We start from the raw sequence: 25,619 nt of genomic DNA, 5'->3' as shown, positions 1-25,619 counted from the left end.
GAAGCTGCAGTGGGGAGACACATGTGGGGAAGAGGAAGCTGCAGTGGGGAGACACACGTGGGGGAGAGGAAGCTGCAGTGGGGAGACACACGTGGGGGAGAGGAAGCTGCAGTGGGGAGACACACGTGGGGGAGAGGAAGCTGCAGTGGGGAGACACACGTGGGGAAGAGGAAGCTGCAGTGGGGAGACATGCGTGGGGGAGAGGAAGCTGCAGTGGGGAGACACACGTGGGGGAGAGGAAGCTGCAGTGGGGAGACACGCGTGGGGAAGAGGAAGCTGCAGTGGGGAGACACACGTGGGGAAGAGGAAGCTGCAGTGGGGAGACACACGTGGGGGAGAGGAAGCTGCAGTGGGGAGACACACGTGGGGGAGAGGAAGCTGCAGTGGGGAGACACACGTGGGGGAGAGGAAGCTGCAGTGGGGAGACACACGTGGGGGAGAGGAAGCTGCAGTGGGGAGACACACGTGGGGGAGAGGAAGCTGCAGTGGGGAGACACACGTGGGGGAGAGGAAGCTGCAGTGGGGAGACACACGTGGGGGAGAGGAAGCTGCAGTGGGGAGACACACGTGGGGGAGAGGAAGCTGCAGTGGGGAGACACACGTGGGGGAGAGGAAGCTGCAGTGGGGAGACACACGTGGGGAAGAGGAGCTGCTTCCATGCGGTAAAAACCCAGTTTTAACGTCAAGGCAAATAATATTTGTCGACGAACATACTTCACAGTATGGGCACAAATATTACTGTGCAGTTAAAGCTCGTGTTTGTCACAGTTTAGTCACTCGTTTTTTCCAGTTTGAAGTGAAAAGCAGCAAGGTTTCGTCCTGTTTGTTATTTTCATCACTGTTGAGAAAAAGTGTAAAGCGCATCGTCTTGTACTCTCAAGCGTGGACTTTTCTGCTAGAAACTGCCGGTGAGGGACAGTCAGCTATAAACGCCGGGCGTAGTTTCTCTGAGAAGACGGAGAGAACGAGGATTAGCTGAAGCTAACTTGCTAAGTAGCACTGCCGAGGAGGACAGACTTCAGCGCACTGGACCTGCGTCACTACACGGACAGCTTGCTGCATTCCTTTCCTGCTGTATCATCTTCCCGCTCGCAGACCCTTCTGGACTGTGTGTGTCGTGGTTGCGTGAGTAACTGGAGACTATAATATCAGGCACTGAACGGTATCAGCAGTGTGTTGTTGAGGGCGTGTTTTCTTCATATGTGCACCAACGTATGGGCCCCAACATTTATAAATCCAAGCGCTTGGTAATATTTTGAACATTTCTCAGGGTTGAAACTGTTTAATTGAAAAATCTTTAGTTTGGGACTCTTTACCTGTTTTATGAGACGCAACAATGCAAGAAAATAAATTTATTTTTTTTATTCCTTTTGCATGGTTGTCCTGAACCTTTTCTTATTATAAGGTTTACATACTTACCATTTTAGCAGGCACCGCGCTATTATTAATAGGTTATTACTCTAGATTGCAACTGCATACACTAATCCTTTGCATTCACGCCTGTACTGACATTTATTGGTAAATAGGAAATTTAGCCTAGCTCAACACCAACCGCTAAGAACTCAGGATCCTGTTAATTGAACATTTACATAGTAGCCCCTCATAACATCAAGCACATCCCAGGTACAGCTTTACTTAACTCAGCTGGTCAGAGCATATAGTTGTCAGCAGGGGGTTACACTAGGATGCGACTGGGACTTGATGGATTGAGTTATAAGGAGAGGCTGAATAGACTGGGACTTTTTTCTCTGGAGCGTAGGAGGCTGAGGGGTGACCTTATAGAGGTCTATAAAATAATGAGGGGCATAGACAAGGTAGATAGTCAATATCTTTTCCCAAAGGGAGGGGAGTCTAAAACTAGAGGGCATAGGTTTAAGGTGAGAGGGGAGAGATACAAAAGTATCCAGAGGGGCAATTTTTTCACACAGAGGGTGGTGAGTGTCTGGAACAAGCTGCCAGAGGTAGTAGTAGAGGCGGGTAGAATTTCATCTTTTAAAAAAAATTTAGACAGTTACATGGGTACGATGGGTATAGAAGGATATGGGCCAAATGCAGGCAATTGGGATTAGTTTAAGGGTTTAAAGAAAAAAGGGCGGCATGGACAAGGTGGGCCAAAGGGCCTGTTTCCATGCTGTAAACCTTCTATGCCTCTATGTCAGAGGGGCAGTACTGAGGGAGAGCCGCACTGTCAGAGGGTCAGTGCTGAGGGAGTGCAGCACTGTCAGAGGGTCAGTACTGAGGGAGTGCTGCACTGTCAGAGGGTCAGTACTGAGGGGGTGCCGCACTGTCAGAGGGTCAGTACTGAGGGAGTGCTGCACTGTCAGAGGGTCAGTGCTGAGGGAGTGCCGCACTGTCGGAGGGTCAGTACTGAGAGAGTGCTGCACTGTCAGAGAGTCAGTACTGAGTGGGTGCCACACTGTCAGAGGGTCAGTACTGAGGGAGTGCCGCACTGTCAGAGGGTCAGTACTGAGGGAGTGCCGCACTGTCAGAGGGTCAGTACTGAGGGAGTGCTGCACTGTCAGAGGGTCAGTACTGAGGGAGTGCTGCACTGTCAGAGGTAGCTCTTTTACAGCGATATTAAGCTGAGGGTTGATGTGCCGTGCCTGGTGGAAGCATTGATCCCACGACGAAGGTGAGCAGGGTTGAGTTCCCCCTGTTGCCCTGAAGTCAATTTTGATCCCTCAGCCAATCAACACTGGACAAGATCAGATTGTGAATATTATCACACTGTGGGAGCTTGCTGTGCACACAGTGACGATTAGGTCCGTCACATTAAGCTACACATGTCAGTGCCACATTGTCAGCGAACCAACTGCGGTGTCTGTCGGTGATAGCTGGGGTGAAGCAGGTGAGAGTTGCTCTCCCTTTGTCTCCCCCTCTCTCTCTTCTCTATTTTTCTGGTTTCTTCCGGAACCCTCTCATTTTCATTGACCAAAGTGCCTGTTGTTGCAGCCAGATTCAGAACTAAGGTGGAACCAATGAATGACTCAGCACAGGACGATGGCATTGAGAGACGCAGAGAGAAAGAAGGAAGACTGAGAGAGAGAGAGACAAGCAGTGGGAGAGAGAAGATGAGAGCGACAGGGGAAAGGGAGACAAAAAGAGAAAAGAAAAGGACTTGGAGGAAGAGAGAGAGAGTGACGGTGACAGAGAGCTAGAGACAGAGAGAGAAATTGTGAGACAGAGAGACATGGAAGAGTGTGAGAGGAAGGCAAGGAGAGATTGAGAGAAAGACAAGAAGACATTGGGATAGAGAGAGAGAGTCAGAGACATGGAGGAGAGCGAGAATGGGATACAAAGAAAGATAGGTGAGGTAGAAAGCGAGAGATGCACAAGAGAACAAAGAACAAAGAACAATACAGCACAGGAACAGGCCCTTCGGCCCTCCAAGCCCGTGCCACTCCCTGGTCCAAACTAGACCATTCTTTTGTATCCCTCCATTCCCACTCCGTTCATGTGGCTATCGAGATAAGTCTTAAACGTTCCCAGTGTGTCCGCCTCCACCACCTTGCCTGGCAGCGCATTCCAGGCCCCCACCACCCTCTGCGTAAAATATGTCCTCCTGATATCCGTGTTAAACCTCCCCCCCCTCACCTTGAACCTATGACTCCTCGTGAACGTCACCACCGACCTGGGAAAAATCTTCCCACCGTTCACCCTATCTATGCCTTTCATAATTTTATACACCTCTATTAGGTCACCCCTCATCCTCCGTCTTTCCAGTGAGAACAACCCCAGTTTACCCAATCTCTACTCATAACTAAGCCCTTCCATACCAGGCAACATACTGGTAAACCTCCTCTGTACTCTCTCGAAAGCCTCCACGTCCTTTCGGTAGTGTGGCGACCAGAGAGGGGGAGAGAGAGAAAGAAAAATTGTGTGAGAGAGAGAAATGGGAGAGAGGGAGAGAGAGAGACATGGAGGAGAGTAGGAAGGAGATAGAAGGAAAGATTTATATGGGAGAGAGCGAGAGATAGGCAGAGGAAGAGAGAGAGAAAGATAGAAATTTTGTGAGCGAGAAATGGGTTCAATTCCAGCCTCGGGTCACTGTCTGTGTGGAGTTTGCACATTCTCCCCGTGTCTGCATGGGTTTCCTCCGGGTGCTCCAGTTTCCTCCCACAGTCCAAAGATGTGCGGGTTAGTTTGATTGGCCATGCTAAATTGACCCTCGAGTCAGGGGGTTAGCAGGGGAGATATGAGTGGTGACGGGAATAGGGGCTGGGTGGGATTGTGGTCGGTGCAGACTAAATGGACCAAATGGACTCCCTCTGTACTGTAGGGAGTCTATGGATTCTATGGGAGATAGAGAGAGGGAATGTGAGATAGAGGGGATGGGAGATAGAGAGTGGATGGGAGCTAGAGAGAGGGAATGGGAGATAGAGAGGGAATGGGAGATAGAGAGTGGATGGGAGCAAGAGAGAGGGAATGGGAGATAGAGAGGGAATCGGAGATAGAGAGGGAATGGGAGATAGTGAGAGGGGATGGGGGATAGAGAGAGGATGGGAGCTAGAGAGAGGGGATGGGAGATAGAGAGGGGAAGGGAGCTAGAGAGAGGGGATGGGGGACAGAGAGGGGATGGGAGGTCGAGAGAGGGGATGAGGGATAAAGGGAGTGAGAGAGAGGGAATGGAGGATAGAGAGAGTGAGAGAGAGGAATGACGACAGTCATGGACATTGAGAGGGAAAGTGGAAGTGGCGTCGACAGAGATAAATTAATGAGGGAGAGAGGGAGAAGGAGGTGGAGAGAAGGAAGGAGTAAAGGTTGGTGAGAGAGAGGGAGAGAAGTGGAGAGCTGGAGTGCAGAGAGTTCTCGATTTGCACATTCCAGTGTGGAAGAAACACAGCTTCCTCCTCCCACAGGTTGGGAGTCTCCAGGCATCTGGTCAGGTGGGTGGGAGCTGGATATATAACCGGCTGCTGTAGAATGAGGAGCAGAGAACGAGCTGAGACAGAGAGAGCCATCGCAATGTCAACACTAACCCTCCTCATCCTCCTACTGCCTATTCACACTGCAATCCTCTGTCAGCTGTGTGGTAAGTGAGACATTATTCGAGTGTGTGTGGGTCACACACACTGTCAGGAGATGCAAGAATAACACATAACCAAGGTTCAAAGAGGGGAATTATCACCTCCGAGGGAGAATGTCCTGGGTGTGAGCCCCATGATGAAGTACAGCAATTCCTTTTGAATTGAGGGAGCGCTGCACTGTCAGTGGGTCAGTACTGAGGGAGTGCTGCACTGTCAGAGGGTCAGTACTGAGGGAGTGCTGCACTGTCAGAGGGTCAGTATTGAGAGGGTGCTGCACTGTCAGAGGGTCAGTACTGAGGAAGTGCTGCACTGTCAGAGGGTCAGTACTGAGGGAGTGCTGCACTGTCAGAGGGTCAGTACTGAGGGAGTACAGCACTGTCAGAGGGTCATTACTGAGGGAGTGCTGCACTGTCAGAGGGTCAGTATTGAGGGAGTGCTGCACTGTCAGAGGGTCAGTATTGAGGGAATGCTGCACTGTCAGAGGGTCAGTACTGAGGGAGCGCTGCACTGTCAGAGGGTCAGTATTGAGGGGGTGCTCCACTGTCAGAGGGTCAGTACTGAGGGAGTGCTGCACTGTCAGAGGGTCAGTTCTGAGGGAGTGCTGCAGGTCAGTGGGTCAGTACTGACGGAGTGCTGCACTGTTATTGTGTCAGTAGTGAAGGAGTGCTGCAGTGTCAGAGGGTCAGTACTGAGGGAGTGCTGCACTGTCAGAGGGTCAGTACTGAGGGAGTGCTGCACTGTCAGAGGGTCAGTACTGAGGGAGTGCAGCACTGTCAGAGGGTCAGTACTGAGGGAGTGCTACACTGTCAGAGGATCAGTACTGAGGGAATGCTGCTCTGTCAGAGAGTCAGTACTGAGGGAGTGCAGCACTGTCAGAGGGTCAGTATTGAGGGAGTGCTGCACTGTCAGAGGGTCAGTACTGAGGGAGTGCAGCACTGTCAGAGGGTCAGTACTGAGAGAGTGCAGAATTGTCAGAGAGTCAGTACTGAGGGAGTGCTGCACTGTCAGAGGGTCAGTACTGAAGGAGTGTTGCACTGTCAGAGTGTCAGTATTGAGGGAGTGCTGCACTGTCAGAGGGTCAGTATTGAGGGAGTGCTGCACTGTCAGAGGGTCAGTACTGAGGGAGTGCTGCATTGTCAGAGGGTCAGTACTGAGGGAGTGCTGCACTGTCAGAGTGTCAGTATTGAGGGAGTGCTGCACTGTCAGAGGGTCAGTATTGAGGGAGTGCAGCACTGTCAGAGGGTCAGTACTGAGGGAGTGCTGCACTGTCAGAGGGTCAGTGCTGAGGGAGTGCTGCACTGTCAGAGGGTCAGTACTGAGGGAGTGCTGCACTGTCAGAGGGTCAGTATTGCGGGAGTGCTGCACTGTCAGAGGGTCAGTATTGAGGGAGTGCTGCAAGGTCAGAGGGTCAGTATTGAGGGAGTGCTGCACTGTCAGGGGGTCAGTATTGAGGGAATGCTGCACTGTCAGAGGGTCAGGACTGAGGGAGTGCTGCACTGTCAGAGGGTCAGTATTGAGGGGGTGCTCCACTGTCAGAGGGTCAGTACTGAGGGAGTGCTGCACTGTCAGAGGGTCAGTTCTGAGGGAGTGCTGCACTGTCAGTGGGTCAGTACTGACGGAGTGCTGCACTGTTATTGTGTCAGTAGTGAAGGAGTGCTGCAGTGTCAGAGGGTCAGTACCGAGGGAGTGCTGCACTGTCAGAGGGTCAGTACTGAGGGAGTGCTGCACTGTCAGAGGGTCAGTACTGACAGAGAGTCAATACTGAGGGAGTGCAGCACTGTCAGAGGGTCAGTACTGAGGGAGTGCTACACTGTCAGAGGATCAGTACTGAGGGAATGCTGCTCTGTCAGAGAGTCAGTACTGAGGGAGTGCAGCACTGTCAGAGGGTCAGTACTGAGAGAGTGCCGCACTGTCAGAGAGTCAGCACTGAGGGAGTGCTGCACTGTCAGATGGTCAGTACTGAGGGAGTGCAGCACTGACAGAGAGTCAGTACTGAGGGAGTACAGCATTGTCAGAGGGTCAGTACTGAGGGAGTGCAGCACTGTCAGAGGGTCAGGACTGAGAGAGTGCAGCATTGTCAGAGAGTCAGTACTGAGGGAGTGCTGCACTTTCAGAGGGTCAGTGCTGAGGGAGTGCCGCACTGTCAGAGGGTCAGTCCTGAGGGAGTGCTGCACTGTCAGAGGGTCAGAACTGAGGGAGTGCTGCACTGTCAGAGGGTCAGTACTGAGGGAGTGCTGCACTGTCAGAGGGTCAGTATTGAGGGAATGCCGCACTGTCAGACGGTCAGTACTGAGGGAGTGCTGCACTGTCAGAGGGTCAGTACTGAGGGAGTGCAGCACTGTCAGAGGGTCAGTACTGACAGAGAGTCAATACTGAGGGAGTGCAGCACTGTCAGAGGGTCAGTACTGAGGGAGTGCTACACTGTCAGAGGATCAGTACTGAGGGAATGTTGCTCTGTCAGAGAGTCAGTACTGAGGGAGTGCAGCACTGTCAGAGGGTCAGTACTGAAGGAGTGCTACACTGTCAGAGGATCAGTACTGAGGGAGTGCCGCACTGTCAGAGGGTCAGTACTGAGGGAGTGTCGCCCTGTCAGAGGGTCAGTACTGAGGGAGTGCTCCACTGTCAGAGGATCAGTACTGAGGGAGTGTCGCCCTGTCAGAGGGTCAGTACTGAGGGAGTGCTGCTCTGTCAGAGAGTCAGTACTGAGGGAGTGCAGCACTGTCAGAGGGTCAGTACTGAGGGAGTGCAGCATTGTCAGAGGGTCAGTACTGAGGGAGTGCAGCACTGTCAGAGTGTCAGTATTGAAGGAGTGCTGCACTGTCAGAGGGTCAGTATTGAGAGAGTGCTGCACTGTCAGAGGGTCAGTACTGAGGGAGTGCTGCACTGTCAGAGGGTCAGTACTGAGGGAGTGCTGCACTGTCAGAGTATCAGTATTGAGGGAGTGCTGCACTGTCAGAGGGTCAGTATTGAGGGAGTGCAGCACTGTCAGAGGGTCAGTACTGAGGGAATGCCTGACTGTCAGAGGGTCAGTTCTGAGGGAGTGCTGCACTGTCAGTGGGTCAGTACTGACGGAGTGCTGCACTGTTATTGTGTCAGTAGTGAAGGAGTGCTGTAGTGTCAGAGGGTCAGTACCGAGGAAGTGCTGCACTGTCAGAGGGTCAGAATTGAGGGAATGCCGCACTGTCAGAGGGTCAGTACTGAGGGAGTGCTGCACTGTCAGAGGGTCAGTACTGAGGGAGTGCAGCACAGTCAGAGGGTCAGTACCGAGGAAGTGCTGCACTGTCAGAGGGTCAGTATTGAGGGAATGCCGCACTGTCAGAGGGTCAGTACTGAGGGAGTGCAGCACAGTCAGAGGGTCAGTACTGAGGGAGTGCAGCACTGTCAGAGGGTCAGTACTGAGGGAGTGTTACACTGTCAGAGGATCAGTACTGAGGGAATGCTGCTCTGTCAGAGAGTCATTACTGAGGGAGTGCAGCACTGTCAGAGGGTCAGTACTGAGAGAGTGCCGCACTGTCAGCGAGTCAGTACTGAGGGAGTGCAGCACTGTCAGAGGGTCAGTACTGAGGGAGTGCAGCACTGTCAGAGGGTCAGTACTGAGGGAGTGCAGCATTGTCAGAGAGTCAGTACTGAGGGAGTGCTGCACTTTCAGAGGGTCAGTGCTGAGGGAGTGCCGCACTGTCAGAGGGTCAGTGCTGAGGGAGTGCCGCACTTTCAGAGGGTCAGTGCTGAGGGAGTGCCGCACTGTCAGAGGGTCAGTACTGAGGGAGTGCTGCACTGTCAGAGGGTCTGTACTGAGGGAGTGCTGCACTGTCAGAGGGTCAGTACTGAGGGAATGCCGCACTGTCAGAGGGTCAGGACTGAGGGAGCGCTGCACTGTCAGAGGGTCAGTACTGAGGGAGTGCTGCATTGTCAGAGGTTCAGTACTGAGTGAGTGCCGCACTGCCAGAGAGTCAGTACTGAGGGAGTGCTGCACTGTCAGAGGGTCAGTACTGAGGGAGCGCTGCAATGTCGGAGGGTCAGTACTGTGGGAGTGCTGCACTGTCAGAGGGTCAGTACTGAGGGAGTGCTGCACTGTCAGAGGGTCAGTACTGAGGGAGTGCTGCACTGTCAGAGTGTCAGTACTGAGGGAGTGCCGCACTGTCAGAGGGTCAGTACTGAGAGAGTGCCGTACTGTCGGAGAGTCAGTACTGAGGGAGTGCTGCACTGTCAGATGGTCAGTGCTGAGGGAGTGCAGCACTGACAGAGGGTCAGTACTGAGGGAGTACAGCATTGTCAGAGGGTCAGTACTGAGGGAGTGCAGCACTGTCAGAGGGTCAGTACTGAGAGAGTGCAGCATTGTCAGAGAGTCAGTACTGAGGGAGTGCTGCACTTTCAGAGGGTCAGTGCTGAGGGAGTGCCGCACTGTCAGAGGGTCAGTCCTGAGGGAGTGCTGCACTGTCAGAGGGTCAGTACTGAGGGAGTGCTGCACTGTCAGAGGGTCAGTACTGAGGGAGTGCTGCACTGTCAGAGGGTCAGTACTGAGGGAGCGCTGCACTGTCAGAGGGTCAGTACTGAGGGAGTGCAGCACTGTCAGAGGGTCAGAACTGACAGAGAGTCAATACTGAGGGAGTGCAGCACTGTTAGAGGGTCAGTACTGAGGGAGTGCTACACTGTCAGAGGATCAGTACTGAGGGAGTGCCGCACTGTCAGAGGGTCAGTACTGAGGGATTGTCGCCCTGTCAGAGGGTCAGTACTGAGGGAGTGCTACACTGTCAGAGGATCAGTACTGAGGGAGTGACGCCCTGTCAGAGGGTCAGTACTGAGGGAGTGCTGCTCTGTCAGAGAGTCAGTACTGAGGGAGTGCAGCACTGTCAGAGGGTCAGTACTGAGGGAGTGCAGCATTGTCAGAGGGTCAGTACTGAGGAAGTGCAGCACTGTCAGAGGGTCAGTACTGAGGGAGTGCAGCATTGTCAGAGGGTCAGTACTGAGGGAGTACAGCACTGTCAGAGGGTCAGTACTGAGGGAGTGCAGCATTGTCAGAGAGTCAGTACTGAGGGAGTGCTGCACTTTCATAGGGTCAGTACTGAGGGAGTGCTGCACTGTCAGAGTGTCAGTATTGAAGGAGTGCTGCACTGTCAGAGGGTCAGTATTGAGAGAGTGCTGCACTGTCAGAGGGTCAGTACTGAGGGAGTGCTGCACTGTCTGAGGGTCAGTACTGAGGGAGTGCTGCACTGTCAGATTGTCAGTATTGAGGGAGTGCTGCACTGTCAGAGGGTCAGTACTGAGGGAGTGCTGCACTGTCAGAGGGTCAGTACTGAGGGAGTGCTGCACTATCAGAGGGTCAGTACTGAGGGAGCGCTGCACTGTCAGAGGGTCAGTACTGAGGGAGCGCTGCACTGTCAGAGGGTCAGTACTGAGGGAGCGCTGCACTGTCAGAGGGTCAGTACTGAGGGAGCGCTGCACTATCAGAGGGTCAGTACTGAGGGAGCGCTGCACTGTCAGTGGGTCAGTACTGAGGGAGCGCTGCACTGTCAGAGGGTCAGTACTGAGGGAGCGCTGCTCTATCAGAGGGTCAGTACTGAGGGAGCGCTGCACTGTCAGAGGGTCAGTGCTGAGGGAGCGCTGCACTATCAGAGGGTCAGTACTGAGGGAGTGCCGCACTATCAGAGGGTCAGTACTGAGGGAGTGCTGCACTGTCAGAGAATCATCTTGCCCCTTAATGTCCTATTATGTATATGTTATGGGGTAAATATGTGATGTTGCGGGGATGGGGTCGAAGTGAGATGCTGGTTCAGACAATCAGTGCAGACATGATGGGGAGAATGGCCTCCTGCAGTGCCGGTGTTCTCCGATTCTATGATGAGGTTGTAAAAGGTGCGGTTTAAATAGCAGACTTCCCATTCCTGCAGGAACTCCAGTCCCGGCGCGTGGCCCAGTCGCCTTCTTCCTCCGAGCATTGCTGCGGTCCATGGAGGGGACACGCCCAGATCCCCACGCACTCATCGCTCTCCGCCTGGCCAGACAGCATGACCTGAGCAGAGAGGGACAGATCCTGAGACTGCTGAAACAGGATGTGGTAGAGGATGGTATGGACGTGTGTCAGACACTTTCTCTTTCCCTATCTCTCCTGATACGTCGGTGCCACTGACAGCCCAGCATTGATGTCATTGAACTGATGAAGAACATAGAACATAGAACATAGAACAGTACAGCACAGAACAGGCCCTTCGGCCCACGATGTTGTGCCGAGCTTTATCTGAAACCAAGATCAAGCTATCCCACTCCCTATCATCCTGGTGTGCTCCATGTGCCTATCCAATAACCGCTTAAATGTTCCTAAAGTGTCTGACTCCACTATCACTGCAGGCAGTCCATTCCACACCCCAACCACTCTCTGCGTAAAGAACCTACCTCTGATATCCGTCCTGTATCTCCCACCACGAACCCTATAGTTATGCCCCCTTGTAATAGCTCCATCCACCCGAGGAAATAGTCTTTGAACGTTCACTCTATCTATCCCCTTCATCATTTTATACACCTCTATTAAGTCTCCCCTCAGCCTCCTCCGCTCCAGAGAGAATAGCCCTAGCTCCCTCAACCTTTCCTCATATGACCTACCCTCCAAACCAGGCAGCATCCTGGTAAATCTCCTCTGCACTCCTTCCAGCGCTTCCACATCCTTCCTATAGTGAGGTGACCAGAACTGCACACAATATTCCAAATGTGGTCTCACCAAGGTCCTGTACAGTTGCAGCATAACCCCACGGCTCTTAAACTCCAACCCCCTGTTAATAAAAGCTAACACACTACAGGCCTTCTTCACAGCTCTATCCACTTGAGTGGCAACCTTTAGAGATCTGTGTATATGGACCCCAAGATCTCTCTGTTCCTCCACAGTCTTCAGAACCCTACCTTTGACCCTGTAATCCACATTTAAATTTGTCCTACCAAAATGAATCACCTCACATTTATCAGGGTTAAACTCCATTTGCCATTTTTCAGCCCAGCTTTGCATCCTATCTATGTCTCTTTGCAGCCTACAACAGCCCTCCACCTCATCCACTACTCCACCAATCTTGGTGTCATCAGCAAATTTACTGATCCACCCTTCAGCCCCCTCCTCTAAGTCATTAATAAAAATCACAAAGAGCAGAGGACCAAGCACTGATCCCTGCGGCACACCGCTAGCAACCTGCCTCCAATCCGAAAATTTTCCATCGACCACCACCCTCTGTCTTCGGTCAGACAGCCAGTTGCCTATCCAATCGGCCAACGTTCCCTCTATCCCACACCTCCTCACTTTCATCATAAGCCGACCATGGGGGACCTTATCAAACGCCTTACTAAAATCCATGTATATGACATCAACTGCCCTACCTTCATCAACACACTTAGTTACCTCCTCAAAAAATTCTATCAAATTTGTGAGGCACGACTTGCCCTTCACGAATCCGTGCTGACTATCTCGAATTAATCCGCATCTTTCTAAATGGTCGTAAATCCCATCCCTAAGGACCCTTTCCATCAATTTACCAACCACCGAAGTAAGACTAACCGGTCTATAATTACCAGGGTCATTTCTATTCCCTTTCTTAAACAGAGGAACAACATTCGCCATTCTCCAGTCCTCTGGCACCATCCCCGTGGACAGCGAGGACCCAAAGATCAACGCCAAAGGCTCTGCAATCTCATCCCTTGCCTCCCAAAGAATCCTAGGATACATTTCATCAGGCCCAGGGGACTTATCGACCTTCAGTTTATTCAAAACTGCCAAGACATCCTCCCTCCGAACATCTATTTCCTCCAGCCTATTAGCCTGTAACACCTTCTCTTCCTCAAAAACATGGCCCCTCTCCTTGGTGAACACTGAAGAAAAGTATTCATTCATCACCTCGCCTATCTCTACTGACTCCATACACAAGTTCCCACTACTGTCCTTGACCGGCCCTAACCTCACCCTGGTCATTCTTTTATTCCTCACATAAGAGTAAAAAGCCTTGGGGTTTTCCTTGATCCGACCCGCCAAGGACTTCTCATGTCCCCTCCTAGCTCTCCTAAGCCCCTTTTTCAGCTCATTCCTTGCTAACTTGTAACCCTCAATCGAGCCATCTGAACCTTGTTTCCTCATCCCGACATAAGCTTCCCTCTTCCTTTTCACAAGACATTCCACCTCTTTTGTGAACCATGGTTCCCTCACTCGGCCATTTCCTCCCTGCCTGACAGGAACATACCTATCAAGGACATCCAGTATTTGTTCCTTGAAAAAATTCCACTTTTCATTAGTTCCTTTCTCTGACAGTTTCTGTTCCCAACTTATGCCCCCTAATTCTTGCCTAATCGCATCATAATTACCCCTCCCCCAATTGTAAACCTTGCCCTGCCGTATGGCCCTATCCCTCTCCATTGCAATAACAAAAGACACCGAATTGTGGTCACTATCTCCAAATTGCTCTCCCACAACCAAATCTAACACTTGGCCCGGTTCATTTCCCAGTACCAAATCCAATGTGGCCTCACCTCTAGTCGGCCCATCCACATATTGTGTCAGGAAACCCTCCCGCACACACTGCACAAAAACTGCCCCATCCAAACTATTTGACCTACAAAGGTTCCAATCAATATTTGGAAAGTTAAAGTCCCCCATGACAACTACCCTGTGACCCCCACACATATCCATAATCTGCTTAGCAATTTCTTCCTCCACATCTCTATTACTATTTGGGGGCCTATAGTAAACTCCTAGCAACGTGACCGCTCCTTTCCTATTTCTAACTTCAGCCCATATTACCTCAGTGTGCAGATCCCCCACGAAGTGCCTTTCTGCAGCCGTTAAACTATCCTTGATTAACAATGCCACTCCTCCACCTCTTTTACCAGCTTCCCTACACTTAGTGAAACATCTATACCCCGGAACGTCCAACAACCATTCCTGTCCTTGTTCTACCCACGTCTCCGTAATGGCCACAACATCGTAGTCCCAAGTACCAATCCACGCCCCAAGTTCATCTACCTTGTTCCGGATGCTCCTTGCATTGAAGTAGACACACTTCAACCCACCTTCCTGTCTACCAGTACCCACCCTTGACCCTGATACCTTCCCCAATACCTCACCACCCTCACTGACTTCTGGACTACAACTCCCTTTCCCACTCCCCTGACAAATTAGTTTAAACCCCCCTGAAGGGCCGTAACAAATTTCCCTCCGAGGATATTGGTGCCCCTCTGGTTCAGGTGCACCCCGTCCTGTTTGTACAGGTCCCACCTTCCCCAGAACGTGTTCCAATTATCCACGTATCTGAAACCCTCCCTCCTACACCATCCCTGCAACCACATATTTAACTGCACTCTCTCCCTGTTCCTCAACTCGCTATCACATGGTACCGGCAACGTACCAGAGATGACCACATGTTTCGTCTTGGCTCTCAGCTTCCAGCCCAGCTCCAGAAATTCCTGCTTTAAATCCCCGTCCCTTCTCTTACCTATGTCATTGGTACCAATGTGCACCACGACTTGTGACTGTTTCCCCTCCCCCTTCAGAATCTGGAAAACACGGTCTGAGACATCACGGACCTTGGCATCCGGTAGGCAACATACCATCCGTGAGTCTCTTTTGCTGCCACAGAACCTCCTATCTATCCCTCTAACTAACGAGTCCCCAATAACTATCGCCCTCCCGCTCTCCCCCTTTCCCTCCCGAGCCACAGAGACGGACACAGTGCTGGAGATCCTCTCACTGCGGCTCCCCACTGGTATGTCATCCCCCTCAACCGTATCCAAAGCGGAATACTTGTTGCTAAGGGGAACGACCACCGGGGATCCCTGCACGGACTGCTTCCTCCCAGCCCCTCTCACCGTCACCCATCTGTTTTCAATCCTCGGAGTAACTGTATTCCTAAAGCTTGTGTCTATGGCCATCTCTGCGTCCCTGATGATCCTAAGTTCATCCAACTCCAGCTCCAGTTCCCTAACACGGTTTTGGAGGAGCTGCAGATGGGTGCACTTCCCACAGGTGTAATCAGTAGGGACACTGTCGTCATCCCTCACCTCAAACATAGTGCAAGAGGAACATAGCACTGCCTGCACACCCATCCCCTCTCGATACCTTGCCAGTACCAGGTAGAAAGTGCAAAAATGAATTCAACTCACCCCTACTCGCCCTTTCAGCCTAAGCCCTGTGAGCCAAAGTCTTATAGCTCACACTCTGCTTCCCACACACTCCCCTGCCCGCTCCCGATGCTGCCCGCTGTATACTGCAGCCTACCTTTTATACTTCACGCGCTTAAAAAACCCTTCCCAGACTCCTTTGCTGCCCACTTCTAGTTTTCACTTTAAACTTGAAAAACTGCTGTTAAAGTAAAGGCCAAAAAAATACACACACTAGCTGACTAATTAAATAAATAAACAATTCAATTAATCCAATTAATCTCTTACCAGCACTGCTGCTTTTCAATCACCCCTCTCAGCTTGCTCCAGTGGATCAATGAGCTTATGTCCTGGCTTCTGGCTGTTTACAACAGCAAGCAATGGTTCCATGGTCAACAGCAGATATTTAATTCCAGATTTGTTTTATACTCAATTCAAATTTCACCGTCTCCCGTGGTGGGATTCCAACTCTCGTAACCCCAGAGCATCAGCCTAACACTCTGGATTGCTCGCCCAGTGACAGTACCACTGCCACCTCCCGTGTGTGTGTGTGTGAGTGAGTGAGTGTGAGTGTGAGGGAGTCTGAGTGTGTGAGTGTGTGTGTGAATGAGTGTGAGGGAGTCTGAGTGTGTGAGTGTGTGTGTGAATGAGTGTGAGGGAGTCTGAGTGTGTGAGTGTGTGTGAATGTTTTCTCTCCTTGTGCTCTGCCTCTTTCGGCCGGAATCTCAGTGAGTTATTTTTACAGTCATTCTCTGTCACAGCGTTATTGAATTCAGTATCTGCAACCCCAAACCCTCTGTCTCTCTGACTTCCCTGTGAGTATTTGGCATCTTTCATTCTCCCAATCACATTGTACTCATCAATCAGTGATAGCATCACACAGAGGAATCCACTTGGTCCATTCATTGCATACTGGCTCCCCCGAGGAACAGTCCAGTTCGTCCCATTTACACGGCTCCTTCACCTTTATCCCTGCAGTTTCAAATATTGATACAGTTCTCCTTTGTGAGCGGCCCCCACCTCACTCTGAGGGCGTGCGTTCTCGATCAGAGCCACTCTCTTTGTGAAAACCCTTTTCTCACTTGTCTCCTCAGGTACATTACCAGTTGGGAGTGTGTCTCACACTTTCCGATGCTGGGTTGCACTCTGCTCCAGACAGGATTGTTAATGTGTCTCTCCCTTTCGGAGACAGGTACCGAATTCTCTCCCGGGACTGCAGCCTGGCACATCTTGGCACTCCTGGCCTCCTGCGAGGATCCGCACAGCGTGGTGGTCGAGGACCAGCGGGTTAACCTGGCAGCGTTACTGATGGAAAAGCTTCGGACGGACATCGTTCACGTGGGTAAGGGAACTTTCGATCATTACCCCCGTCCTGGGAAGGGAGGGTAGAATGACAGAGGGGAAGAGGGCTGTGAGGGATGGATAGAGGCTCCGGAAGGTCAGAGCATGACCTTTCACCCTCAGGGACATGGGCAGTGAAAGGGGCAACATGCGGGTGGCACAGTGGTTCGCACTGTTGCCTCACAACGCCAGGGACCTGGGTTTGATTCCCGGCTTGGGTCACTGTCTGTGTGGAGTCTGCATGTTCTCCTCGTGTCTGCGTGGATTTCCTCCGGGTGCTCCGGTTTCCTCCCACAGTTCAAAGATGTGCGGGTTAGGTTGATTGGCCATGCTAAAAAAATTGCCCCTTAGTGTCCTGGGATGCGTAGGTTAGAGGGATTAGTGGGTAAAATATGTAGGGATATGGGGGTAGGGCCTGGGTGGGATTGTGGTCGGTGCAGACTCGATGGGCCGAATGGCCTCTTTCTGTACTGCAGGGATTCTATCATATTCTATCTATCATTTCTGCGTGGGTTTCCTCTGGATGCTCCGGTTTCCTCCCACAGTCCAAAAGATGTGCTGGTTAGGTGGATTGGCCATGCTAAATTGCCCCTTCGTATCAAGGGGACGAGCTAGGATTAATGCATGGGGTTATGGGTTAGGGCCTGGGTGGGATTATAGTCAGTGCAGACTCGATGGACCACCTTCTTGATCCCGCTGCAGCCCCTGAGGTATAGGTACACCCACAGTGCTGTTAGGGAGGGATATCCAGGAATTTGACACAGGGACAGTGAAGGAACGGCCGGTATTTTTCCAAGTTAGGATCGGAGGGGAACCTCCAGGGGGTGGTGTTCCCAGGTATCTGTTGCTCTTGCCCTTCCAGACGGAAGTGGCCGTGGGTTTGGAAGGTGCTGCCTAAGGAGCCTTGGTGAGTTGCTGCAGTGCATCTTGTGGATAGTACACACTGCAGCCACTGTGCATCGGTGGTGAAGGGAGTGGATGTTTTTGGATGTGGTGCCAATCAAGCGGGACTGCTTTGTCCTGGATGGTATTGGGTTTGTTGAGTGTTGTTGGAGCTGCACCCATCCAGGCAAGCGGGGAGTCCTCCATCACACTCCTGACTTGTGCCTTGCAGATGGTGGACAGGCTTTGGGGAGTCAGGAAGCGAAGTTCAAGATAGCAAAATGTGAAGGGACAGATTTTGACAGGAGGGATGATCAGAGACAATACGGCACGGTGGCACAGTGGTTAGCGCTGCTGCCTCACAGCGCCAGGGACCCGGGTTCGATTACCGGCTTCGGTCACTGTCTGTGTGGCATTTCCCCGTATCTGCGTGGGTTTCCTCCGGGAGCTCTGGTTTCCTCCCACAGTCTGAAAAACGCCAGCTCACCTCTAATCCCATGCGACCTCACCTTCTGCACCAGTCTGCCATGAGAGACCTTGTCAAAGGCTTCACTGAAGTCCATGTAGACAATGTCCACTGCCCTACCCTCATCAATCATCTTCACCACTTCCTCAAGACAAGCAAAGCCTCGACTTAAAAATTCTCATCCTGGTTTTCATATTCCTACAGTCCCTACAACCCTCCCTAACCCTGTAACGTCCTCCAGCCCGTACACCCCTCCCGATCTCTGTAAACTCCTCCAGCCCATACACCCATTCCTATCTCTGAAACCTCCTCCTGCCACTACAGCCCCTCCCTAACTCTGTAACCTCCTCCAGCCCCTACACCCCTCCCTATCTCTGTAACCTCCTCCAGCCTCTACACCCCTCCCTATCTCTGTAACCTCCTCCAGCCCCTACACCCCTCCCTACCTCTGCAACCTCCTCCAGCCCTGACACCCCTCCCTATCTCTGTAACCTCCTCAAGCCCATACACCCCTCCCTATCTCTGTAACCTCCTCCAGCCCCTACACCCCTCCCTATCTCTGTAACCTCCTCCAGCCCCCACACCCCTCCCTATCTCTGTAACCTCCTCCAGCCCCTATACCCCTCGCTAGCTCTGTAACCTCCTCCAGTCCCTACACCCACCCCTATCTCTGTAACCTCCTCCAGCCACTACAGCCCCTCCCTAACTCTGTAACCTCCTCCAGCCCCTACACCCTCCCTATCTCTGTAACCTCCTCCAGCCCCTACACCTCTCCCTATCTCTGTCACCTCCTCTAGCCCCGACACCCGTCCCAATCTCTATAACCTCCTCCAACCCCTACACCACTCCCTATCTCTGTAACCTATTCCAGCCCCAACACTCCTCCCTATCTCTGTAACCTCCACTCGCCCCTATAGCCCTCCCTATTTCTGTAACATCCTCCAGCCCTGACAACTGTCTCTATCTCTGTAACATCCTCCAGCCCCGACAACCGTCTCTATGTCTGTAACCTCCTCCAGCGGAACTTGGCTATCAGTTTCTGCTCAGTGACTCTGCGCTGTCGTGTGTCGTGAAGGCCGCCTTGGAGAACGCTTACCTGAAGATCCAAGGCTGAATGCCCGTGACTGCTGAAGTGCTCCCCCACAGGAAGAGAACAGTCTTGCCTGGTGATTGTCGAGCGGTGTTCATTCATCCATTGTCGTAGCGTCTCCACGCACACATGAGGACGGTCTAAACCGGGATGTTGGCTTTATGTCACATTATCAGTAACCCCCACAGCTTGACTCCTGGACTTGCACAATTTCACAAGCTGTACTGTCTGGAGACAATACACATCTCTTTAACCTGTGTTGAATGCTCCCTCCACCCACATTGTCTGTGCATTTAAGACCTGGCTGGCTGTAGAGATTTGCATTCTAATCAGTATTCTGTAATTTGATTTCTGTGTCTGTGCCCTGTTTGAGAACAGAGACCACTCCATCTGACGAAGGAGCATTGCTCCGAAAGCTTATGGTATTTGCTACCAAATAAACCTGTTGGACTTTAACCTGGTGTTGTGAGACTTCTTACTGTGCTTACCCCAGTCCAACGCCGGCATCTCCACATCTGTAATCTCCTCCAGCCCCTCCACGCCCTTCCTATCGCTGTAACCTCCTCCAGCTCCTACAACACTTCCCATCTCTGTAACCTCCTCCAGCACCTACACCCCCTCCCTATCTCTGTAACCTCCTCCAGCCACGACACCCCTCCCTATCTCTGTAACCACCTCCAGCTCCTACACCCCTCCCTATCTCTGTAACCTCCTCCAGCCCCTACACCCCCTCCCTATCTCTGTAACCTCCTCCAGCCCCTACACCCCTCCCTATCTCTGTAACCACCTCCAGCTCCTACACCCCTCCCTATCTCTGTAACCTCCTCCAGCCCCTACACCCCTCCCAATCTCTGTAACCTCCTCCAATCACTAGAACCCTCCCTATCTCTGTAACCACCTCCAGCCCCTACAACACTCCCCATCTCTGTAACCTCCTCCAGCCCCTACAACCCTCCCTATCTCGGTAACCACCTCCAGCCCCGACAACCCTCCCTATCTCTGTAACCACCTCCAGCCCCTACAACCCTCCCTATCTCTGTAACCTCCTCCAGCCCCTACAACCCCCCCCCCTATCTCTGTAACCACTTCCAGCCCGCACAACCCTCCCTATCTCTGTAACCTCCTCCATCCTCTATAGCCCTCCGAGATCTCTGCGTTCCTTGAATTCCGGCCTCTCCAGCATCCCCGATTCCCATCGCTCCGCCATCGGAGGCTGTGCCTTCAGCTGCCTGGAGGGCCCTAAGCTCTGGAATTGCCTCCCTAAACCTCTCCACCCATCTCTCTCCTCCTCTCAGATCCTGTGCAACAATGGCTCCTATTGTGGGCTGTGGGATGGTTTACCCTGTTACAGGTTTGATAAGAAGGGAAGGTACTGTCATCACTGCCACGTGCTCTGTTATGACGGCTGGCATTTTTGTCCCACAGATAATGGGCGCCCTCTGACAGATTACCATCAGGTTAGTCTGGCCATCCTCGCTCTGTGTAAAGCTTCCATCTGTTTACCCGCTGAGATGATCGAGAAGATTTTCTGCTCTGCTGTTCAGCTTTCCATCCGGGAAGAATTCACTTATCCTGTGGGTGAGTCCCTGGAAAACCGGCATTCCAGCTATCTTCAGCTTCTTCATCAGTGACCTTCCTGTGTGACTCAGGGACAGGACTGGTTACTTCAAGTGCCATGTTTCAGAAGGGACAGGGACGGAGGCAAAAGAGGTGGGGGAGTGGCACTGTTGATCAGAGATAGTGTCACGGCTGCAGAAAAGATGGACACCATGGAGGGATTGTCTACGGAGTCTCTGTGGGTGGAGGTTTGGAACAGGAAGGGGTCAATAACTTTACTGGGTGTTTTCTGTAGGCCGCCCAATAGTAACAGGGATGTTGAGGAGCAGATCGGGAAACAGATCCTGGAAAGGTGTAATAATAACAGAATTCTCGTGATGGGAGATTTTAATTTCCCAAATATCGATTGGAATCTCCCTCGAGTAAGGGGTGTAGATGGAGAGGAGTTTGTTAGGTGTGTTCAGGAGGGTTTCTTGACACAGTATGTAGAGAAGCCTACAAGAGGAGAGGCTGTACTTGATTTGGTATTGGGAAATGAACCTGGGCAGGTGTCAGATCTCTCAGTGGGAGAGCATTTTGGAGATAGTGATCATAATTCTATCTCCTTTACAATAGCATTGGAGAGAGATAGGATCGGACAAGTTAGAAAAGTGTTTAATTGGAGTAAGGGGAATTATGAGGCTATCAGGCAGGAAATTGGAGGCTTAAATTGGAAAGAGGTTTTCTCAGGGAAGTGTACGGAAGAAATGTGGCAAATTTTCAGGGAATATTTGTCTGGAGTTCTGCAGAGCAACGTTCCAATGAGACAGGGAAGTTATGGTAGGTTACAGGAACCGTGGTATACAAAGGCTGTAATGAATCTAGTCAAGAAGAAAAGAAAAGCTTACAAGAGGTTCAGGGAGCTAGGTCATGTTAGAGATCTAGAAGAGTATACGGCTAATAGGAAGGATCTTAAGAAGGAAATTAGGAGAGCCAGGAGGGGTCATGAGAAGGCCTTGGCAGGCAGGATTAAAGAAAACCCCAAGGCATTCTACAAGTATGTGAAGAGCAAGAGGATAAGACGTGAAAGAATAGGACCTATCAAGTGTGATGGTGGGAAAGTTTGTATGGAACCGAAAGAAATGGCAGAGGTACTTAATGAATACTTTACTTCAGTATTCACTATGGAAAAGGATCTTGGTGGTTGTAGTGCAGACTTGCAGCGGACTGAAAAGCTTGAGCATGTAGATATTAAAAAAGAGGATGTGTTGGAGCTTTTGAATAGCATCAAGTTAGATAAGTCGCCGGGACCGGATGAGATGTACATCAGGCTACTGTGGGAGGCGAGGGAGGAGATTGCTGAGCCTCTGGCGATGATCTTTGCATCATCAATGGAGACGGGAGAGGTTCCGGAGGATTGGAGGATTGCGGATGTGGTTCCGTTATTCAAAAAAGGGAGTAGAGATAGCCCTGGAAATTATAGTCCAGTGAGTCTAACCTCAATGGTTGGTAAGTTGATGGAGAAGATCCTGAGAGGCAGGATTTATGAACATTTGGAGAGGTATAATATGATTAAGAATAGTCAGCATGGCTTTGTCAAAGGCAGATCATGCCTCACGAGCCTGATTGAATTTTTTGAGGATGTGGCTAAACACATTGATGAAGGAAGGGCAGTAGATGTAGTATATATGGACTTCAGCAAGGCATTTGATAAGGTGCCCCAAGCAAGGCTTATTGAGAAAGTGAGGCGGCATGGGATCCGAGGGGACATTGCTTTGTGGATCCAGAACTGGCTTGCCCACAGAAGGCAAAGAGTGGTTATAGATGGGTCATATTCTGCATGGAGGTCGGTCACCAGTGGAGTGCCCCAGGGATCTGTTCTGGGACCCTTACTCTTTGTGATTTTTATAAATGACCAGGATGAGGAAGTGGAGGGATGGGTTGGTACGTTTGCTGATGACACAAAGGTTGGAGGTGTTGTGGATAGCGTGGAGGGATGTCAGAAGTTGCAGCGAGACATTGATAGGATGCAAGACTGGGCGGAGAAGTGGCAGATGGAGTTCAAACCAGATAAGTGTGAGGTGGTTCATTTTGGCAGGTCAAATAGGATGGCGGAATATAATATTAATGGTAGGACTCTAGGCAGTGTGAAAGATCAGAAGGATCTTGGGGTCCGAGTTCATAGGACGCTCAAAGCAGTTGTGCCGGTTGAGGCTGTGGTTAAGAAGGCGCATGGTGTACTGGCCTTCATCAATCGAGGAATTGAGTTTAGGAGTCGTGAGATAATGTTGCAGCTATATAGGACCCTGGTCAGACCCCACTTGGAGTACTGTGCTCAGTTCTGGTCGCCTCATTACAGGAATGATGTGGAAGCCATAGAAAGGGTACAGAGGAGATTTACAAGGATGTTGCCTGGGTTGGGGGGCATGCCTTATGAAGATAGGTTGAGTGAGCTTGGCCTTTTCTCCTTGGAGAGACGGAGAATGAGGGGTGACCTGATAGAGGTTTATAAGATGTTGAGAGGTATTGATCGAGTGGACAGTCAGAGGCTTTTTCGTGGGGCTGAAATGGTTGCCACAAGAGGACACAGGTTTAAGGTGCTGGGGAGTAGGTACAGAGGAGATGTCAGGGGTAAGTTTTTCACTCAGAGGGTGGTGGGTGCGTGGAATGGGCTGCCAGCAACGGTGGTGGAGGCGGATTCGATAGGATCTTTTAAGAGGCTGTTAGCTAAGTACATGGAACTTAGTAATATAGAGGGTTATAGGTAAGCCTAGTAATCGCTAAGATAGGGACATGTTCGGCACAACTTTGTGGGCTGAAGGGCCTGTATTGTGCTGTAGTTTTTCTATGTTTTTTCTCTGTTTCCCTCTGTCACAAGCTCAGCAGTGGGGATGTTCGTTGGTGATTGCACAATGTTCAGCACCATTCGCGACTCCCCAGGTACTGAAGCAGCCCGTGTTCAAATCAACAAGATCTGGACAATATCCAGGTTTGGGCTGGCAAGTGGCAAGTAACATTTACACCACATGAGTGCCAGGCGGTGAGCGGCACGGTGGCACAGTGGTTAGCGCTGCTGCCTCACAGCACCAGGGACCCGGGTTTAATTCCGGCCTCGGGTCACTGTCTCTGCGGAGTCTGCACATTCTCCCCGTGTCTGCGTGGGTTTCCTCCGGGTGCTCCGGTTTCCCCCCACAGTCCGAAAGACATGTTTGTGCATTGGTGCATTGGCCATGTTAAATTGCCCCTTAGTGATCCAGGATGCGTAGGTTAGAGGGATTAGTGGGGTAAATATGTGGGGTTATGGGATTAGGACCTGGGTGGGATTGTGGTCGGTGCAGACTCGATGGGCTGAATGGCCTCCTTCTGCACTGTAGGGATTCTATGATTTCTATGAATGACCACCTCCAGCAGGAGAGGATCTAACCATCTCCCCTTGACATTCAATGGTGTTACCATCACTGAATCCCCCACTGTCAACATCCTTGGGGGTTACCATTGACCAGAAACTGAACTGGACTAGCCATATGAATACTGTGGCTACCAGAACAGGTCAGAGGCTAGGAATCCTGTGGCAAGTAACTCACCTCCTGACTCCCCAAAGTCTGTCCACCATCTACAAGGCACAAGTCAGGAGTGTGATGGAATTCTCCCCACTTGCCTGGATGGGTGCAGCTCCAACAACACTCAAGAAGCTCGACACCATCCAGGACAAAGCAGCCCCTGCTTGATTGGCACCACATCCACAAACATTCACTCCCTCCACCACCGACGCTCAGTAGCAGCAGTGTGAACTATCAACAAGATGCACTGCATCAACTCACCAAGTTGCTTGGTGAACACCACCACCTGGAGGTTCCCCTTCAAGTCACTCACCATCCTGACTTGGAAATACTCCGGCCGTTCCTTCACTGTGGCTGGATCAAAATCCTGGAACTCCCTCCCTAACAGCACAGTGGGTGTACCTACACCTCCGGGACTGCAGCGGGTTCAAGAAGGCAGCTCACCACCACCTTCTCAAGGGGCAGTTAGGGATGGGCAATGAATACTGGGCCCAGCCAGTGACACCCACATCCCAAACATGAATTAAGAAAGCGATACTTCCGTCTCCTTGGACTGTGCTAAGCTGTTTCATGTCCATGTGATCACGACAGAAAGCATTGATGGGCCCAATGGCCTCTAGCACTATTGGGCTATCGTTCCTATAGAGGTAAATGCAGCTTTATACACAGTGAGATCCCAGGAGACGGCATGGCCAGTTCACACACGGAATGTCAAACTCGCTACCACAGGGAGTGCTTGAATCATAGAATTCCAACAATGTGGAAGGAGGCCATTCAGCCCATTGAGACTGCAGCGACCCACCGACAGAGCATCTCACCTATGGCCATCCCCCTCCCCATTCCCTTAACCCCACACATTGTTGATTGACTCATTATTGTGTTTACCCCACTGATTCCCCCTAACACGCACATCTTTGGAAACTAGGGGGAAATTTAGCACAGCCAATCCACCTAACCTGCACATCTTTGGACACTAAGGGGCAATTTAGCATGGCCAATCTCTCTAACCTACACACCTTTAGACTGTGGAAGGAAACTGGAATACCCGGAGGAAACCCACACAGACACGAGGAGAACATGCAGACTCTACACAGGCAGTGACCCATTGAACCCCGGTCCCTGGCGCTGTGAGGCAGCAGTGCTAACCACTATGCCACCACAGTACTCTTAAGTGTAGTCTAACCAAGGTATATGGAGACCTGAACTGTGCAGAGAGCTCCAAGTGTGATCTAACCAAGGTATATGGAGACCAGACCTGTGCACAGTGCTCCAAGTGTGGTCTAACCAAGGTATATGGAGACCGGACCTGTGCACAGTGCTCCAAGTGTGGTCTAACCAAGGTATATGGAGACCGGACCTGTGCACAGTGCTCCAAGTGTGGACTAACCAAGGTATATGGAGACCGGACCTGTGCACAGTGCTCCAAGTGTGGTCTAACCAAGGTATATGGAGACCGGACCTGTGCACAGTGCTCCAAGTGTGGTCTAACCAAGGTATATGGAGATCGGGACTATGCTCCAAGTATGGCTGGGACCAAGTCTGATCCATGTGTGCATTTGATATATGTCGAGGTACCTCAATGCCATCTTCTTTTA

At 51.4% G+C, this 25,619-nt stretch overlaps 1 protein-coding gene across 1 annotated transcript in view; it reads left to right on the top strand.

Moving 5' to 3' along the window:
- Positions 1-4,965: 4,965 nt before the first annotated feature.
- Positions 4,966-25,619, top strand: part of LOC144508742 (cobalamin binding intrinsic factor-like) — a 36,293-nt gene continuing 15,639 nt past the window's right edge. Inside the window, exons 1-4 of the mRNA XM_078237050.1 lie at positions 4,966-5,032; positions 10,916-11,092; positions 16,342-16,491; positions 20,354-20,506. Of these exons, the coding sequence (XP_078093176.1) occupies positions 4,966-5,032; positions 10,916-11,092; positions 16,342-16,491; positions 20,354-20,506 (547 nt within the window). The remainder of the gene's footprint in view (positions 5,033-10,915; positions 11,093-16,341; positions 16,492-20,353; positions 20,507-25,619) is intronic.

The sequence above is a fragment of the Mustelus asterias genome, chromosome 20 (assembly GCF_964213995.1).
Source record: "Mustelus asterias chromosome 20, sMusAst1.hap1.1, whole genome shotgun sequence".
NCBI classification, from domain to species: Eukaryota; Metazoa; Chordata; class Chondrichthyes; order Carcharhiniformes; family Triakidae; genus Mustelus; species Mustelus asterias.
This window is presented reverse-complemented; position numbering and strand designations above follow the sequence as displayed.